Here is a 20,419-nt window from a genome sequence, read left to right on the forward strand (position 1 = left end):
ATCTATATTTAATATCGTGCTTCAATTTTAATCACATAATATGTCGTCGAAATGATATCACTTCTGTTACAATCTATATATCTCTCACTTGTCGATAAGCGAGTATTCATTCAACGTTAGGGTTTAAATCAATACACCGTATACACAAGTGCCATACACAACAAAGAGACTCGCAAAATGTAAGCATATAGAGGCTAGTTTGAAATGCCTGCGCCTTACTTCGGCTTGCATAATGACGCTTTTAAAAAACCGTTGAAGATAAACTCACACACACACACACACACACACACACACTCTCTCTCTCTCATTCTCTCTCTCTCTTTCTGTCACACAGACACAAAAAGCATGCACATAATGGTGGGGACTCACAGGATTGAATCTAGCTAGTAATCGATTCACTTTAAGTATACTTTACGATCCTTCGTCCAACTTTACTCCAACGTGTGTAAGCAGTGCGTCTATCTTCTTCTCCATCCGATCAAATCGATCCTTTAAACTCTTCTGTTCGTGCGATAGCTGTGCGTCTCTGTCGGCCTGCTTTATCAACTCTTCCGCCTGCTTTGCCAGTTCGTCAGCCAGCTTTGTCAGGTCGTTGGACTGCTTTGTCAGTTCTTTGGACTGCTTTGCCAGTTCGTTGTTCATAGTACCACCAATGGCTTCAATCTTGTTATCGATCTGCTTCAGACGATATTTCATGTCTGGGAGGAGCTGATCGGTAATACTCGTGTTGTGCATAAAGTCGCCCTGAAAAAAAGTAGGGACAACGATTTAAGAAGTCACACAATTATAATGTATCACTGATTCGTACACCACCATCCGGTGCCTTCATTAATAAAACATGAATTAACTCCAACTCCTGGTAAACCTTGATTATTTTGTTGTTTAAATGACAAAATAGGAGATATTGTATGAAAATGTAATATAATTTGTAAATAACGTGTTTTTGGATAAATGCGTGTTTGTATTGTTTAATGTTTTTATTGTCAATCGGCAAAATGTCTGAAGGCAAATAAACTTTTTCCCCTTGTCAAATGTGACCGTGCATCACAAAATGAACAAAAAGTCGCACCCTTAATTTTACGTGAGGACTCGAAAAGAGTAAAATGGTTTAAATGAGTTAATATCAGGTTTTTCATATTTTTCTGAAAGAACCATCTCATTTACATTGTCAGCAGTTTAATATTTCCTGGTTAGCATGCCTGTACAGTGACGGGGCATTAAACTGCACATTACCTGAATATGAGACCATTCTGAAGCAAATAATTTTCACACAACAATAGATATATAATGTACTCTTAAATGAATCCCACAAAGATTGGAACAATCAGCCCCCATCATTCCCACTGATTCCCACTGATCAGTTACTAGCCATCCCCTTTAATCATGAACAAAATGTGTTGATAGAGCGTGCATAATCCGCCTAAACTGATAATCTCTTAATTGTTGTTGCTCCAGTGGTTAACATCCTGTGTGTGTGTGTGTGTGTGTGTTTGTGTGTTTCATTTCCTCGGACAACTAGCACGGCTTGATAAAAAATAGACCCTGCACTTCAGAGCCTCTTTTATCGGTTTACACTTTTCCACAGTGTGTGCTTTCTTTCCATTATTTAGCAGAGTTCATTTCACTTGAGCAATCATCATTTTAAAGCTTAAAATCTGCTCCTTCAGGATCTGCCCTTAACTAAAAATCCATTCTGGGGAGTTTTTTTTTTTTTTTTTTTGGGGGGGGGGGGGTTGTGATGCAAGGTCACAAATGGAATGGGTTTTTTATATCTTTTATTGATTTCAACTATTTGCATACAAATATAAATTATTTCTAATTATGGTATGCAAATAACACACACAAGAAAAATAAAATTTGCGAGGAGAAATAAAGAAAAAGAGAAAAAGAGAAAAAAAAAGGCAGCAAAGTAGAGGTACGTTTGACCTTCAGCCCTCCATCAAGGGGAGAGGGAAAATGAAAAACCGGAAGATACGCGGTACATGCATAGTAAACATACCATCCTATGTACATAGATGTACATACATACAACTACAAAGGTTCCGAAGAACTTGCCCTCTTCTCCACATTCCTTTAAATGCCGAAAATCTAGGGGGAAGAAAATCAACTACTGCTGTATAAATATACAACTGGGTACTCTGTACGCGGAAATATTTATCAACATGTAGTTCCCAACACCTTGGCAGCGGATAACTCGGTCGGCTAAGGTGCAAACAGCAATATAACAGAAGTATTTGAAAGTTAACAGGATATATATACATAAAATATAACGAGGTAAATATACATGTTACAAGCGTGGTTTCATGATCTAAAAGGTACTAGTACACGATACAATATGCATATTAATTATGCACATAAAAATCAAACTTCCATTTTTTGAAATGGGTTGATAATTTGCCTCTCTCTTTCGCCAAATAATATTCTGTTTCTTTCAGATTTTTAATTTAAGATTTTACTGCCACATAATTAGGATTACCACCTTTAAATTTGCACACATAAATAAAACGAATGAATGAATGTTTTTAATTTTCTACATTGAGTTATTATTAATTCAATGTTCTCTCTTTGCCAAAGGGTGTGTTGGCGGGCTAAATCAACGAAATAAGACTTTAAAAAGCAATGGTATCATTAAACGCAACTCCACTCACTCGTGCTTTGTTTTTTATGCAAATCCTTGATGCCTGACGCAAGACATCCTTCTCACCAGTGAGGGAGCGGTACCATTTCTCCAACCACTTAAGGCGCGCTCTGTTCAGTTCTCTACCGGTGAGGGCACGGTACCACTCCTCCAACCACGACAAGCGAGCTCGATTCAGCTCGAAACGTTTGTCCTTGATCACAGCCATCCGCCAAATGTAGGACGGAAGGGCCTGCACTTCCATCACCGCTTCAACCTGTTGACGAATCCATAGAAGCTCTGCTTTCATACTGTCGGTTAACCCGTTATGCGCCATGGATGAAAACCCATGTGTACCACGTTATTCAGAGACAGCAACTTTTAATAGCCGTGCTTTGAGATAATTAGATTGAGTGGGGTAGCTTGGTGACAAATATCCTGATACATTAACACGGTGGAAAAAGTTTATTTTTTCCTCAAAAATGTGTATGAGAATGAAAATAAGGGGGTGCCCGAGAAATCCGCTTACAGAAATAATGAGAAAATACCCTTGATTTGCACATTTTAAATTGCACATACGTAGCGTAATGCCTGAATTCATAGACTAGTTCGGCAGGGATTATTCGCCTGATTTCTGAACACTAGCACACATAGCTGTAGTGCAATTCAAAAGGTTGCTAGTCTTAAAATTCAGACCTACATTACTACATGTGCATGTTGACAATGATGGACTATTTTACCCTGGTTTTCCTATGGCAACAAGTGCTGGCCTGTATTGCGGACCTGGGGGGGGGGGGGGGGGGGGGGGGGGGGGGGGGGGGTGTTGGAACATTCCGGTCTTCTAAAGTACCTTTGTATTAAATGATTTGATATCATTATTGGTAAAAGATTATAGTAGTATATAACCTCCGGTAGAGAAATGACAAAGCGTAACGTCACTCTGGCTCAGATAAATGTTGGGCAGTGACTAAACGAAGTGTAGGAGTACGTCACAGCTATTTTTTTCTTCCTTCCATGAAGGGCCTACGTCTAGTCTACCGGCAGGAGCTACATGTTGCATTGAAAAGTTTATGTTTTGGATATTGCCCCATATATTTCCAAACAAATTTAACCAGTTTCCTACAAGATTGTGTTAATCCCTTAAGTCTAGCACAGGGACCAGTCGGTTCCCGTAAGCAATTATTTATAGTCCACACTTCTGCTCTCTATGTGCTTCTTATTTCTTTTGGAGGTTGTTCAAATGTTAAAAAAAAGCATAAAAGTTTATTGCTTTCACAGTAGAGGTAAAATTCAGACATTTTTTTTACATCGTTATATTTGTAATTTCACTCATTCAGACTCAAAGTGGTTTGAATATTTTGGGTGTGATAGCTATAGACACATTATTCAAAAGTAAAAACAATGTGTGATTCATTGACATTTTCCAAGGGAGTGGGATGTAGTTGGCTTGTGAACAAAGTCTACGGGGGGAGTTTACAAAGGTGTTAGAAATAAAACAAAATTGGCTAAGAGTGGAATCTAAATCACTATAATATGACAAAACATTCCCAACCCAGAAAGCAGTTGATTCAAATGTTTATGATGCTTCATGTCAAAATACATTCCATCCAAAATGCATGTTATTGATAACTATCCCCCTTAACCCATTATGAAATGATTGTTACGTGTTATTGTCTTGTCAATTGAAGATTTTGTTACAGAATGAGAATTATCACAGTCAGGTACATCAAGAAGCAAAAAGTAAGGGGTGGGGGGGGGGGGGGGAATGAAGCTAGTTACCGGTATCTGCAGTTTTGATTTTCATCGTATTCATTTTCATTTCCTCAATTCCCGTAAGGTCGCCATGGATAGGAGCATTTGTGTAATGAAAATCTGCCAGGAACAAACACAAGAAAAACTTATTTGTATATAGATTGGAAAAACGCAATTCTTTCTCAAAGCATGACTACCTTAGTGTCTCAGAATAATGTGGCACACAGGGGGTTTCCATCATGGCAAATAAAGAGTTAAAGCACCCTATTTTTTGAGAAGGCATATCATGAAGTAGCTTTGGTGAAAAGTCATGCTTTTGCCAACCGTTTCACGATAATGTCACTAAGCTATCCCACTATTTAACTTTCAGATATTTTTTTAGGCCTTCAAATGTAGTGTTCAACGTTGTTGAAACAATGTCACACTCTGCTTTCAAGTAAATTGCAAGAAACATTTGTCATGATTTTCTTTCAAATGACCGATAGCTACGTCATTGCGGAAGCATGACCTTTGCTCACAAAACAGCGAGCCCCTTTTAGAATTAACTCTCAGATCTACCAGGGAATACCGTTAGATTATAAATATTACATAAAAAGCTACTTGGGACGCTTTCATCGAACGCTGTCATTTTGCGATTTATTGAGCGGTTTGGGCGGGGAAAATAGAAAAAAAATCACTAAAAGATAAATTGGAGATAATATGAATTATTTCACAACTTTTAAAAGTTTTATAATGTTTACACCACCATACGATTGACATGAAAAAAAAAGAAGTATATTCGTACATACACCCTTCTGCTCGCAAAACCTAACGAGTGTAGCCCCCATCAGTGTCCATCAGGTAAATGGGTTTACTGCAGATCATACACCAGAAAGGTCCCTTCTTCTATCTGTTTATTTCTCTCTATGAATTATCGTATATGTGACCCACTAAAAAAAAAAAAAAAAGGATCCCAAACTCGCTGGTGGCTTAGCCGAGAAAATCGAGTTTGAAATCACACCATCAAAATTGGTCAAAACAATCTGATTTCTGTTTTTGACATACATTTGTAGTGTAATGTTTTGTCTATCATCTGCCAAAATTTCGAGGCTAAATCATTAAAGGAAAGGCAAGAAATTAGCTTTTTCTTTTTTTATTCATGATTTTCCGACTTTATACATAACAAAAACGTGTCCGCAGATATGGATTTAGCGCCGCAGGTTGACCCCGTCCCTTGCAACGAGGGAGTGATCATCCTGATGAGTGTTTGGTCGTGCGTAGACCGCTGGCGATTAGCTTGAATGAACATCGCGGTGGTCGCTATGAGCGTGCCTTCTATTGTCAAGCAGTGAAAACTGTCTTGCCTCCCCTTGATCATGATAGCGTCGAAAGGAAAACTTTGAAGGCGTTTTTCTCGAAACTCTGATTTCCTCAACCACTTGACATGCGCTTATAAAATCATCAATATCTCCGTAATCGAGTACTTTTGTGGATTGTGTTATATATGAAATCAAAGTAGAAGGGTAAGGGGATAATGTCATGCCATTTTGGGAAAACTGCCATCCCTGACTTTCAGGTCTTTTTGTTGTAGCGGGTCAAATATGTGACAAAAAAAAAAGTAGCTACGGATACGATTGAACTAAAACTTAGAAAATGACTCAAAAAGAGCTCCTTTATCATATTGAAAAAAAGGAGGAAATTCTGACACATCTGAGGAATGGATAAAAAAAAATCGACCTCTTAGGAAATGCAAATGGTTAATTCCATAATAACAAAACCACACATTGTATCCAGATGCACTCTTTTACCATGTTTGGGTCACACAGCTGACTTGAATGTGACTCCGCACTCGGAAGTCCACGTTTGACATTCGCAATCCGGAAGTTCTCAGTGACCGATGAGCAACTAAGGAGAGAAAAGTGAGTATGTCTATACATACCTGCATTCCAAGACGATGTAGCCTGGCTTTCTCCTGAATCGCATGAATATCATCCACCGCCAGACCCACCTAAAAGACCATGCACATAATGTTATACATGACGTAATATCTTAAAGTAAGCAGTGATTACGTATGTGTTCATCAGGCATGTTTAATTTCAGTTTAATCTAATAATCTCTTCATTGTTGTTACTCTGGTGGTTTACTTCCTGATTTTTGTCCCATTCATCGCACAGCCATTACGGTTTGGTAAAGATTAAGCGCTTGAATAGACACTGTACTTCAGAGCCTCTTTTCTCAGTTTTCACTTTTCCTGAGTTTGTGCTTTCTTTCCGATAGTTAGATAGGTTAGGAGAGTCCATTTGAATTGAGTTACATATCATTTTAAAGCTTAAAGTCTGTTCTTTCAGAAAATGGTCTTAACTAAAAATTCATGTCTGGCGACTTTTTGTTTGTTTTGAGGTGCACGGTCACATATGTGGACTGAAAATAAGTGAAATGGGTCAACCTAGCCGAACTTGACTTTTTCATATTTTCTGAAAGAGCCGGTCTTCTTTTACATTATGTTAAAATTTGGTATCATAAAACGGGCAGGAAAGTGTGTTTTTTTTTAGCAGTTTATCTCGAACATTTTTGGTAGAATAGTGTGATTAGGTGTGTCTTTAGAGTCCCTTTTTCATTTCTGAAAAACCTTGGCCACACTCTTCACTTTCAACTCTAATAACTTTTGAAAGGATAATGCTACTGCTTTGAAAGTTGGCATTAATTATGGACAGAAAGTGTTAATGAGGCATGCTAAATTTTAGGTTAATCTGATAATCCCTTCATTGTTGTTACTCTGGTGGTTTACTTCCTGTTTTTTGTCCCATTCATCGCACAGCCAGCATGGTTTGGTAAAGATTAAGCGCTTGGATAGACACTGTACTTCAGAGCCTCTTTTCTCTGTTCACACTTTTCCTGAGTTTGTGCTTTCTTTCCAATATTTAGATAGGTTAGGAGAGTCCATTTGATTTGAATTATACATCATTTTAAAGCTTAAAGTCTGTTTTTTTAGGATCTGCCCCTAACAAAAAAATCCATGTCTGGCGACTTTTTGTTTCTTTTGTGATGCAGGGTCACATTTAGTGATCTGTACTACATGAGAGAAGAAGAAGAAGAGCATACTATTCTATAACGAATTCAAAGTTTATATCCTGAAAGGAGGTTGTTAAATGGCTATGTGTGCATACGCACTATTTTTTTCATGTATCTCCCAGAAAGTGAAAGCTTAATCCTCCTCTCCACCAATACATACTATATATGACCATGCATCACAAAACAAACAAAAAGTCGCACCCCTTGATTTTACGTGAGGACTCGAGAAAGGTGAAATGAGTGAACCGAGTCAATTTTGAGTTTCCATATTTTCTGAAACACTATTCTTCTTCGACATTATTCTTGAGTTTGGGATCATGAATTGTAAGGGAAAGTGGGTTTTCAGCAGTTTTTCTACAAACCCCTTTTTGGTCGAATATCGTTATCAGGGTTTTCGTAGAGACCCTTTCATTTCTTGCATATCCTTTGCACCCTCTTCACTTTCCACTCTAATAATTTTTGAAAGGATAGTGCTACTGCTTTGAAAGTTGTCATCTATTAAGGTCAGAATGTGGTAATAGTCAACGCTAAATTTGAGCTTTATCTTATAATCCCTTAATTGTTGGTGCTGCAGTGGTTAACATCATGTTTTTGTCCGGTCCTTGGCATAGGAAGCATGGCCTGGTAAGGATTAAGCACCTGAGTAAACCCTGTACTTCAGAGCCTCTTTTCTCAGCTCACACTTTCCAGAGTGCGTGCTTTCTTTCCAGTATTTGTATAGGTTAGGAGAATCCATTTGAATTGAGTTATACATCATTTTAAAGCTTAGAGACTGTTCTTTTACAATCTGCCCTTAAGTAAACTAAATATCCATGTATGGCGACTTTTTGTTGGTTTTGTGGTGCAGTGTCACATAATTTATCCCTTTGTATCAAGAACGTTCAATTTGAAAACTAGCACGATTATACTTGTACGGAAAATAAGCTGTAATCATACTCTTAGGACAGATCAGGACACCGTTTGATAAAAGTTGTCAGCTATGACAAGTTTTTAGTCTTAGATGATCTTAATAAAATCCTAAGTTCTGAATTGTTGAGAAGCTCTGGAATCTGACTTGCTATCATGGACCTGCATAGATCGATCTATAACGATTGGTCATTGTGTGGGACTGACAACTTTCATAAAATCCTGCTCAGATCCTCCAGAAATTATGGCTCTATATCGAGAGTCCCTCTCTTAGGTTAAATGAATATGATTTGCAGTGAAATCAACCCTTATTTTTTTCATGTTTATTGTCATGTGTTATATCGGTAATAAATGACACGCAGAAAGTTAATGAACACAGTGCAAGAGCATGGCGTTATAAACATATGGAAAATGATTACAACGGGGGTATTTCTCCAAGATGTAGTTATGGGGGGGGGGGGGGTGGGTAGTTGTCCCAGGGGAAAATTGCCCCAGGAGGGTACTTGTCCGGGATGGTTGCTCTACAGAGGGATAGACCTGGGTGGTAGTTACCCGGATGGTAGTTACCCGGAAGTAGTTGCCCAGGGGGTAAGTGCCCTGATACGAATAGTAGATATAGCCTAGGACCCTTGCAACTGTTCTATTACTGAAGACGTACACCTCATAGAACCCCCCCCCAAAAAAAAAAAAGAAGAAAAAGAAAAAGAAGAAAAAAGAAGAAATAACATTACTTTTGAAAAACAAACAAACAAACAAACAAACAGTGTACCTGTGTTCGAATTGTCATTGGACTAATGGTTACACGATAAGATTCCTTTTTCCTTGGATTGACTTTAGTTCTAAACTTACCAGAAGATTCATGATGAGGATTGACATGATAACGAGAAAGAGTGTGAAGATGACGTAAGTGATGCTCTGGTAGAAAACGGAAGTCATAAAGTAGTCTTCCTCGCCATCCATCAATGTGTTTTCTGTATTTAGGTAGTTCTGACTGTGGAAGATGTTCCCGAAATCCAGCTCGCCTATCATCATAACGAAGGTCTTGACGAAAGAATATTCGATCCGGTTGAATGGTTCCTATATCGTGGAAAAACAATTTATATATTTTTTTTTCTCTCTCTCTCTCTTCTGACCAGGGGAGTACGGACTCTGTTGGGAAGATAGATCGTAAACTGAAGAGAGGATTGTATATTTTTAATCATTATATTTTCTGGAGAGCTCATCTGTTTTCATTTATTTTTTTTTTTCTCCGGTCAGGTCGCTGTTTCAAATTCATGTTATTTATGAAGAGTCTTTTTTTGTTAGTTTGTTTGTATGATTTTCTTGGGACATTGATAATCGAAAGTCTTTAAAGTAATATTACACTAAACATAAATATTCACATTACTATATACCTTGTACACGATTCTAAGAAAATAAATGTGTAAATTGATTTCCATAACAAAATATGTCTTGCAATACCAGGGCCCTGTTTTATCAAGATAAAGTTAGCGTTGATTGTGAAATCAAGTTAGCGTTGATTGTGAAATCAAGTTAGCGTTGATTGTTAAATCAACGCTAACTTTATCCAACTTGAAGTCTGCTATAACTTTAAATCAACTGCAAGTTTCCATTTTACGAAGAGACTTAATAGTCGATTATAGTTATAGCTCATCACCATGACTTAATTATTGATTTAGTCAAAAGCTAAAAATACGGGACGAGGCTGGTTTCCGGTACTGTCTGCTTAAAAACAAAACAATACATTAAGCAAAACAAACAACAAAAACATGGTTGTTTGCCATGGCCACGGATTCGTAGTCTGCTAGTGCGACGCAGTATTGTTAGCGCTATACAGCCGCCGAATTAGAAGTACAGTGTATTAAGTTTGCAACAAAATCGCAAAATACGCCGTTTTGCGTTGTATTGAAAAAAAGTAGGTCGATAGATGTAAATCGAAAGTGTTCTTAAATTCGTAAATTCTACTTAAAAGTAGCCTAGATCTATGCGGCAAAATGCTTGAATCATGTGTTGCTTTTGGATGTAGAAAAAGGAGAAAAGAAGGGGAGTGGAGTTTCCTTTTACAAGTAACTAAAATGACATTTATAGTGTGTGTTAAACAGATTGATTCAAGACAAAAAAAAGAAAAAGAAAAGAAAAGAAAAGGTCTTGCAAACTTCGTCAGGGGGCACACTCCGCCCTCCCTCAGCCACTTTCGATCGGGGGGGGGGGGGGAGGGGGGGGGGGGGGGGAGGGGGGGGGGGGGGAGGGGGGGGGCATTTGCCCCCTTTCCAAAATAAGAAACTCCCCTTTCTAAGTTTAAAATGTGCTCTTTTCTAAGTGCCCCATTTGGCCCTTGAGCCCCCCCCCCCCAAAAAAAAAAAAAAAAAAAAAAAAAAAAAAATCGTTCCTCCACCCTTTACTATACCAGCAGTTAATTTTACTGTGGTGATAGTATGAGAAAAGCTAGAATACGTAATATATGCCTAGTGACAGGACAATAATGCTCCGGCATTGATATCTTTCTGAAAATAGAATTAGCATCATGGGTCTGATTAGGCTTTTAGTTCAAGGCAGGGTGAGGATAAGGATTAGGGTTATGTGTTATGATTTGGGTTAGGGTTTATGTAAGCTTCAACATTAGCATTTCGAGCTTGAACATATTGGAACCAATATGCCTACACGTACATATAAAAATGATTTATTTCATTTCCACCAAAAAAAAAAAATAATAGAAATACAATGAAACACTTGTATACGCAGATAGGACTATAGAATGCAGTCCCCTCATACAGACAAAAAATACAACTGCAAAAAAAAAAAAAATACAAAGATTGACGCAGCTTAGGAAAGTTTAATGTAATTGCGGTAATTTTTATATCACAAGGGGCACCCGGCTGTGTATAGAGACCAAGAGACTCTACCCTTTGTATTGCACAGACCACGGTCGTGTTGGTCGGCTTGAAAGTATTACCTCGTGGAGAATAAGGTAAAATTTTGTTTAATTTTCATTTTCTTTACACTGTAAAAACATCGGTGTTAGATTTAACACCACGGGTGTTAAATCTAACACCGATCAAACTTCAATAAAGGACCACACCCACAGGTGTTAAAAATGCACTGTGATGGTGTTGAAAAGTGTTCACCTGACACTTCGTGGTGTTAATTTGACACTGTACCTGGTGTTATTTTGACACTGTACTGGTGTTAATTCAAAAATGACACCACATGGTGTTGATTTGATATTTGTTGGTGTTAATATCAGTGGTTTAACACCCGTCCAGCTTCAATAAAAGACCACACCAGCTGGTGTTACTTTGGTGTAAATTTATTTTCACATTTTTTCAAAAATCTAGTATTTTAATGTAAAATTCTTGATCGTCTTGTTTAAATTAAAAATCAACAAGAAATGCAGTTACTAAGAAACTCTTCAAAAAACAGTTTAAAATTTGGAAATGACACCCGGAGGTGTTAATTTAACACCATAAATGAGCACCGAAAATTTAACACCAGCTCGGTGTTCACTATTTAACACCGGACTTTTTGCAGTGTACCACTCATAATAAGAGATTGCTAGCAACTTAAATTTTTGAGTTGTTTCCTTCTCTCATCTCCGACCCCCTCATCTTCTTGCTGAAAGCCAAGTAGGGCATACTAAAAATATATACTAGTATGTTAATACGTGTTTGAGCGCTTGTGTATACGTGTTTACGTGTCCACCACTACTGCGCTGTCCGGACGCGATGTTTGTTTTTGCCCGGACAAAGATGGCGCGCGGCCTCTTCAACTCGGCACACGAGCACTGCGTACGCGCCACACGCAGTCCGCGCTCTAGTATATTATTAGTATGTACATCTCTATGGTAGGATTTAACACTCACGTATTCATTGAAATGGATCTAAAAACGTGCAGTCCATTACTGACTGTCCAAGGTGAAGGTCGTGTAGGCCTACTACTATGCATTGTTTCAAGTCTTAATTCAGTGAAGTCCTGTTTGTTTACGTGTAGGATTATGGAAACTTGTGAGAGTGTGGTGACTACAGTAGCTTGTTTTTACCTCTTCGGCGCAGATCGGCTTTGTAAAGTATAGATCGCGAGTCTACATCATCAACATGTCGAAAATCTAGATGGACTTAGACGCTCTAATCAGCAGTACGCCACTACGTGTTACGGTAAGCATAGCCAGGTGCCCGCACCTCGTCAGGGGCCCGAATACCGTCACCCCGCTTAAAATCGTTTTGAGCGCACTGAACAAAAATGTATGCCGGGACTGTGTTCTGTATGCTTGAAACTTAGCAGGACTACCACAACCAAGCAAATTGTGGTGAAAACCGAACAGTTTTTCGCGAAAATCTGAAAATTTAATAGGGCTATAGGAATACGTGTTATATGTCACCCGCACGCATCTTTTACGTGTATGTCTATGGGAACATCACGGTCACCCGCACACGTGTTTTACGTGCTTTGTCTATTATATATACAAAGTGTATATCTATTATCTATTATATATGGGAGAGCGGGTGACGAGTTGCGGGCCCCTTCCTTAGCGCGCAACTTTTTCGCATCCTTCGCCTTTGACGACTATAGCTGCAAATTTTCAATATCGATCAGTGAACTTATGATTCCATTGGAATTTTCAGCATTTTTCCTGTATGTGAGTTGGATTTCAAAGAATTTCAGTGGCGAAATGTGATTCAATTATGGGCAAACATTAACTGTGACGAGGTGCGGGTCACCCAAGTATACAAACGACTCGCTGAACGTTATCTATAACCAGTTAGGCCTAACGTTAAGCTGGATCTCAAGTTACTGTCGTACTCAGTGCTATATAGAATTAAATTTTTAAACTCTTTATTTTCTGTATATGCCTACTAAACTCTTAAATTGATATCTATTGCCGAACTAGCTCTACGTAGGCCTACGCACGTCAGAAATCACTGGTTTCCTCGCATATGGGTTCTTTGGCAAGATATTATGCATTACACACAGACGCGGTTCCAGTTACAGTACCGTACTCGGTTACTTGCTTGCTGGCGATAGCTTGATTGGCGGGCGGGCGGCGGGCCGTGGTGCCGGGCGCGCAGGCTGGGATTGCGACTGCTGTCGAGGGTGTTTGCGTGCAGCGGTCGCGTGAGCAATGCGTGCCGATCGTGAATATCATGTAAGGAAAAGACCATAATTACATGAAAGAAACGCATCAAAATGTTAAAGAAAGGTGAGCAGTTAACACACAAACATTTGTGACACGACCCCAGCTAGACTAGGAAAGTGTGACAGTCATCTTTCTTCTGTAAATTTCCTTACAGTTGTGTCTACCTAGACTGTTTCTAGTTAAAGTTGATATTTATCACCTGTTAAGTTAATCATGGATTTGGAGCGGTTGAGAAAACCTATAATTGATTTTGGAGGAAGTTATATTTTTTTCCAACTGTGGGTGTCTTGATAAAACGGACATTAACTTAGCTTGGAAGTTAATCATAGATTAAGTGGATTTAGAGTTGATATGAGCGGTTAATCATATATTATCTTGACTTAACGTTAAATCTATCTTTTGATAAAACGGGGCCCAGATTTGCAAATTATTGTGAGATATAAAATATAAAACTTTGAATACGCACATGCATATGGGTAACTAACTCCCCTGTTTCAATTCTGAAAGCAATCATTTGAAATTGATGATATTCTTGGAGAGCTATAAATTCTTAGTATAACTTACAAGCACAATCTATTGACGTGCTTTACCATGTGACTTGACAATCATTGTCATGGTAACTTTACCTGATTCATAAGGAGGGTGTAAAAGGCAAGAGCGAAGGCAACGATGAACAGAATTAGCACCAGGACGAACTTCATGAAGGTACGGAAAATATCTGAAAAGGAATACATTTCCGGCTGCCATTAAGAATTTACAAACAACGTACAACAATAAAAAAAAAAATGACTGATAAGTTTTATTCATAGGTATTTTCCTTCTACTTCTTCATTTCTGATTGTTTGTCTTTTGAATCCCGTTTTTTAATGAAAAAAGAGAAAAAAGGAATTAGACAAAGTATATACTCCCAGATATTCCGCGTATATGATATAAACACGTATAATATACACGAAGAATAATAGCAAGGTATGTTTTGTAATTAAATATTGCATCTTAATTTGTTTGTGTGAACATGTGTTTTTGGGTCAATTTGTTTGTAATTATGTAACTGTACTTGTCGAGTATGTTTTAATTCTGTTAGATGTATTTACATATTTTTTAATAGCCTTTGTCTTTGCCATGTGCCTTCTGTTGAATTCAGGAGACAACCTGGGCCTTTCCTGTTGTATTTCTTATTGATATAATAAAGAATGTTGAACAACAACTAATACATATTCAACATTAGTTTGATATCTTTTTATGTAAGTTCTATACGTCCGTTTCAAAGGTACTCTTTAGCAAACTTTTTTTTAAACAATAATAAACTACAAGATAGAGTTTTCCATATAATTTTTGATAAATCATAAAATTTAATTGCACGTTGCAAATTACAGTGAACATAATTTGAAATATATATATATGTGACCGTGCACCTCAAAACGAACATAAAGTCGCACCCACTGATTTTGCTTGAGGACTGGAAATAAGTGAAACGGGTCAACCTAGCCGAACTTGACTTTTCCATATTTTCTGAAAGAGCGTGTCTTCTTTTACATACATGTGACCGGCGACATCGGTTTCAGGCAAAAGTCGGGCATTTTGAAAATTCGTTTTTTCACTGAATCACATTGCCCATTTCCTAAGCTTTGCATTGATATAAAACACTTGTATTCTTTGGCACCTTAAGTAGGCATGGAAAGCGAAATAAAATGCACTTTTTAAGTTGTTAGTCTGACAAAATTGCGAGAAAACGGGCTTTGAAGATTCACCTCTTTCTCAAAGACAATGTCCGAGCGGCGATGCGAGGTGAGAATCACCCATCCGTACGATGGTGCCAATCGATGTTAAGCTCCGCCTCTAGCAACCACATCGCCTTCTGATTGGCTCACTGAGAGAGTCAAATTTCCCGGGCACCCTTCCTTGGAGCTCAGCGTATGGAGCCGAAAAACAATGCGGTTCCCTGGGGTTTGTTTTTAACCAGTACGTCTTTCAAGATGGCGGATACGATAATTGCACGTATAGTGCACATGTGTATGGTACACGCATTACGCAATGGCATCCACACGCCATGACCATGTGCATGTAACAGGAGCGGGTGGCGAATCCACACATTTACAAATCGCGTTTATTGTGGTTGATTTGTCTTTATCATTGGCGACCCTTCGGAAGGCAGAAAAATGCCAGTGCTGGCAAGGGTCACGCTTCCTGTTTGTTTTGCTTTTACAAGCCATGCATACAGCTGTATGTTGCCTTGTTCGGTGGTGTTAATTATATTAAAACAAACAAACAAACACGACTCGTTAGTTTGGTGCGATCTTGATGTGTAGTATTTTGATACAACTGGTTACATGTGACCTCTCCTTTCCTCCCATCTACCTTCCCTTGAGTCAGTCTACTGTCATAATTTTTACTACATGTACATGTAGACTACTAGTATTTGTTTTTTCTTTTCACACGATTATGTCATGCTACATGATTTTTGTTTCAATTCCGTTGTTGAACATTGCGGTAGAATAGTTTGGATAGAAAGCCAAACGAAGAGCACACACTACAGAGCGAGCGTTTATAAACCACTGTAGCAAGAACAATGGAGCATGTAATCATGCACGTGTGGGCAAAGCATTCCCCAAACGCTGCAACTGGTGTCTAAGAAAGCCGAATTATGTAAATGTGTGCGATGCATCAGCCAATCGCATGCGAGACCCTGCGCCGTAGCAACGCTGGGGATATTGGCGCGGCGTTCGAAAGAAGGTCGAAACTGACGAGTGCGATCCAACATTGGGTGTTTAAAATTCCATTTTCGATAGGAAAAACGAAGTCTTATGCTTTGAAATTTAATGTAGATGTAGAAAACATATCAAAGATTAGTTTTCTGCAAAAAACCCAAATCGCCAAAAATAATGGTAAAGATCTTTGTACCCCGCCTAGGAGGAAATTTTCTCTTGCGACTTTTGCCTGAAACCGTTGTCGCGGGTCACAAATGCTAAAATTTGGTATCATAAAACGAGCAGGAAAGTGTGTTTTTATAGCAGTTTATGTCGAACATTTTTGGTAGAATAATGTAATTAGGTGTGTCTTTAGAATCCCTTTCTCATTTCTGAAAAAAACCTTGTCCACACTCTTCACTTTCAACTCTAATATCTTTTGAAAGGATAGTGCTACTGCTTTGAAAGTTGGTATTAATTATGGACAGAATGTAGTAATGAGGCATCTTTAATTTCAGTGTAATCTGATAATCCCGTCATTGTTGTTACTCTAGTGGTTTACTTCCTGCTTTTTGTCCCATTCATCGCACAGCCAGTACGGTTTGGTAAAGATTAAAGCGCTTGAATAGACATTGTACTTCAGAGCCTCTTTTCTCAGTTCACATTTTTCCTGAGTTTGTGCTTTCTTTCCAATATTTAGATAGCTTAGGAGAGTCCATTTGATTTGAGTTATACATAATTTTAAAGCTTAAAGTCTGTTCTTTGAGAATATGGTCTTAACTAAAAATTCATGTCTGGCGACTTTTTGTTTGTTTGAAGGTGCAGGGTCACATATATGCGTATATATAGTGCATGAGGCTGAATGCACTATAACAATATAAGCACCGACAAATTCTGAATTTGCCCCGAAGGCCAGTTATATTCAATGAGGCCGCGGGCCGAATTGAATATATTTGCCTGAAAGCAAATTCAGAATTTGAAGGTGCTTGGTACTTGTTATAGTGCAATAAGATGTCATGCACTATGTGTTATAAAAAATAGCATACATACCCAGGCAAGATAAATTAAAACACGTGTCTAGACAAGCAATAATACCAGTTTCTTTGAACCTATGTAGACAAAATCCTGAAGATACAAATTCAACAATAGAGTCTAGGGTCTACGTGGTTATATCTAACGATTTCTAGGCCCTACGATAGGTTAGGTCTAGGGGCCCTGGCCTAACGTTTTAGATCTTCGTCACTTACGAGCGACAGAGCTAACGTTAGTTAACACTTGACCCTACAATAGGTCTACCATGGATCTAACAGTAACACGTTAGACGCCCTAAGTTTACTTCCTGCACTGTGGGTCCAGGACCAGGACTAGATGATGTTTTGTAGGATAGCGTAGCGTGATCAAAGAGCGCTTAGCGTATACCGTACACACGCTACCCATTTCCACGGCGCACTTCCGCGTAGAATATACGAAGAAAGCGGCACATATCTTGGATTGACTTGCTCAATATCCGTCGGATTGATTCCTTTTTCAAAACAGTAGGAGTCCAAAATTCGTAGGGCGTATTTGATGGCATCCTTTGTGTTCTTATTGTCTAAGATACTGTTTATATAGATCTGTCTCTCTAAAAGTAGCGAACCTGTTCATTTCAGCTTCCATATTTAAATGTACCGCTGAAATTCTAGTTAAGTCCCACACAGATAAGTTGCTGGCATAGCCAGCGAGAATCGAGAATAACGATAATATCGAGCAAAGCATATCGCGGTTGTGGCGCAATCGCGTCGATGAGGTGCGGGATTCAGTACTCGATGATTAAAATGACGGAGCAAAAACCGATATCAAATCGATAATGGGTTATCGTCTGCAATCGTTATATTTTGCGTGCACTATAACTTTTGTCATGCACTGCCGGCCTGTATCATCAGCACGTATGCTGTTATATATATATATATATATATATATGACAGTGCATCTCAAAACGAACATAAAGTCGCACACACTGATTTTGTGTGAGAACTGAAAATAAGTGAAATGGGTCAACCTAGCCGAACTTGACTTTTTCATATTTTCTGAAAGAGCGGGTGTTGCGACACGGATTGTCGCCCCCTACACGGATTGTCGCCTGGCGACAATCCGTGACGCTTGTGCAGTTCCCAGTTTTTGACCTCGAAGGCGACAATCCGTGTTGGCAAAAAATTTGTTGCGACACGGATTGTCGCCCCGTCACGGATTGTCGCCCCGGGCTCGGGGTGGTTCCTCCGGTGTTAAGCTTTGGTGGGATGGGTATGACTGGTAAGTTATGCGTATGTGTGTGTGTGTGTGTGTGTGTATTGTGAGCTGCATGATATGTGATGTGTATGATTTGTTGTGTGTGTGTGTGTCTGTGTGTTTGTGTGTGTGTTTGAAGTATAATAATACAATATGTAGAAACTGTGCATGCGTGGTGGTTACATAGTGGTAGTGGTTTGTTTGTCTGTGTGTATACGTGTGCCTGTATGCTTACGTGTGTATGTGGAATATAGTGGCGCTACTGTGGCAATACAAACGCCTTCAGAGTGTATGAGCACGTGTTTAAGGAATTCACACCAGCGTTGATCTAAAAATGTGACCCGCTACAACAAAAGGATCCGAAAGTCGGGGGAGGACCATTTTCTGAAAATGACATGACGTTATGCCGTTACTCTTCTACTTTAATTTGACATATAGCACAAGTCATAAAAGTAATCGGTTGCGGAGATATCAATGATTTTATTAGCGCCTGTCAAGTGGTTAAGGAAATCAGAGTTTTGAGAAAAACGCCTTCAAAGTTTTCTTTCCGACGCTTTCACGATCAAGGGGAGGCGAGACAGTTTTCACGGCTTGACAATAGAAGGTATGCTCCTAGCGACGTCCGCGATGTTCATTCAAGCTTAGCGTCAGCGGTCTGCGCTTGACCAATCAGTAATCCGCATGCCATGCACTGACCAATAAGATCACTCCCTCGTTGCTAGGGGCGGAGTCTAGTTGCGGCGCTAAATCCAAATCTTCAGACACGTTTTCGTTATGTGTGAAGTCAAAAAATCATGGCCCAGAAAAATGCTAATTTCTTGCCTTTCGTTTGATCATTTAGCTTCCAAATTTCTGCAGATGATAGACAAAACATTAGACTACAAAATTATGCCAAAAACAGAAATCTGACTGTTTTGGCCAATTTTGATGATGTGACTTCAAACTCGATTTTCTCGGCTCAGCCGTCAGCGACTTTAGGATCCTTTTGTTGTAGCGGGTCATAAATAGTATGGGTGTGTCAACCAAATATCAGCGGTGAGGCGGGCTAGGCGAGAGAGAGACCGAGAGAAAATACATACGAGGGAGGTACCCTCCCCAAATGTTATTTGTCTTTGTTCATTTTTCCCTGCAGTCATTTTCTTCCATCAGTCTTATAAACTAGAACGTCCATACCACTATTCTTTGTCCCAGAATAGGTTTGGCATGCTTTATGCATGAGCGAATAATTTCCACACGCCGTAAAAAAATTGTCAATCGTTACTTGATTAATTAGCACAAACGAACTGCCATTGCACACTGCTAATACATACGTAATACAAACAAACACCAACAAACACTCAAACAAACCTCATAATGCAAAAAAAAAAAACAACTCAACACTTTTTTCCTTGATATTTATTGATTTCATTCAAATCATTCATAAATCGACCCATTCTGGGTGCAACATGAACAAAAAAGTTACAAATGGCAATTCGAAACAAAAGCAAATCCATGTGTCAATTTATACCACAATAATCTCACTTCAACATAGATAACTCGATTACAGACCAACCCTACTAATAATTTCTTCACGAGAAAGTTTTTGACATGTGTAGGGCCCTACCAAACCTATATTCCTTGAATATATTGGTTTGGATCATGTAACACCTTTTTACTTAAAAGGGCATATACATAAAAAAACACAAATATATTACACAAATCTAGAATGAAATCAGTCATAAAAAACCCCACCACCCCCTCCCCTCCCAAACCGAAACAAATCTAGGGCCTACATCAATCCTAAATATTAAATCCTACCAACATCCGTGATACCATTTATAACTATCCTTCTTCAAATCCAATCCCCAACCCACCAACCCCTGGTTAAACAAGCAAAAGTAGAAATTACGCGGTGCGTAATATATGTCCCCGCCGGAAGTAGCATTTTGTAGCAAAATGTACAATATAGGTCAAAAATCAAGGTCAAAGGTCAAAATTCTGTGTAGAAGTTTTGAAGCGCTCACCTAGTGCCAT

General features: G+C 38.8%; 1 protein-coding gene across 1 annotated transcript in view; it reads right to left on the reverse strand.

Moving 5' to 3' along the window:
• Positions 1-411: 411 nt before the first annotated feature.
• The window catches only part of LOC139733448 (uncharacterized), a 299,164-nt gene continuing 279,156 nt past the window's right edge, over positions 412-20,419 (reverse strand). Inside the window, exons 14-19 of the mRNA XM_071644265.1 lie at positions 14,084-14,175; positions 9,176-9,403; positions 6,288-6,356; positions 2,800-2,894; positions 2,649-2,748; positions 412-744 (exon numbers count right to left, since the gene is read on the reverse strand). Of these exons, the coding sequence (XP_071500366.1) occupies positions 412-744; positions 2,649-2,748; positions 2,800-2,894; positions 6,288-6,356; positions 9,176-9,403; positions 14,084-14,175 (917 nt within the window). The remainder of the gene's footprint in view (positions 745-2,648; positions 2,749-2,799; positions 2,895-6,287; positions 6,357-9,175; positions 9,404-14,083; positions 14,176-20,419) is intronic.

The sequence above is a fragment of the Diadema antillarum genome, unplaced genomic scaffold, assembly GCF_040938485.1.
Source record: "Diadema antillarum isolate AM-2024a unplaced genomic scaffold, OU_Dant_1.0 seq00000476_RagTag, whole genome shotgun sequence".
Classification (NCBI taxonomy): Eukaryota; Metazoa; Echinodermata; class Echinoidea; order Diadematoida; family Diadematidae; genus Diadema; species Diadema antillarum.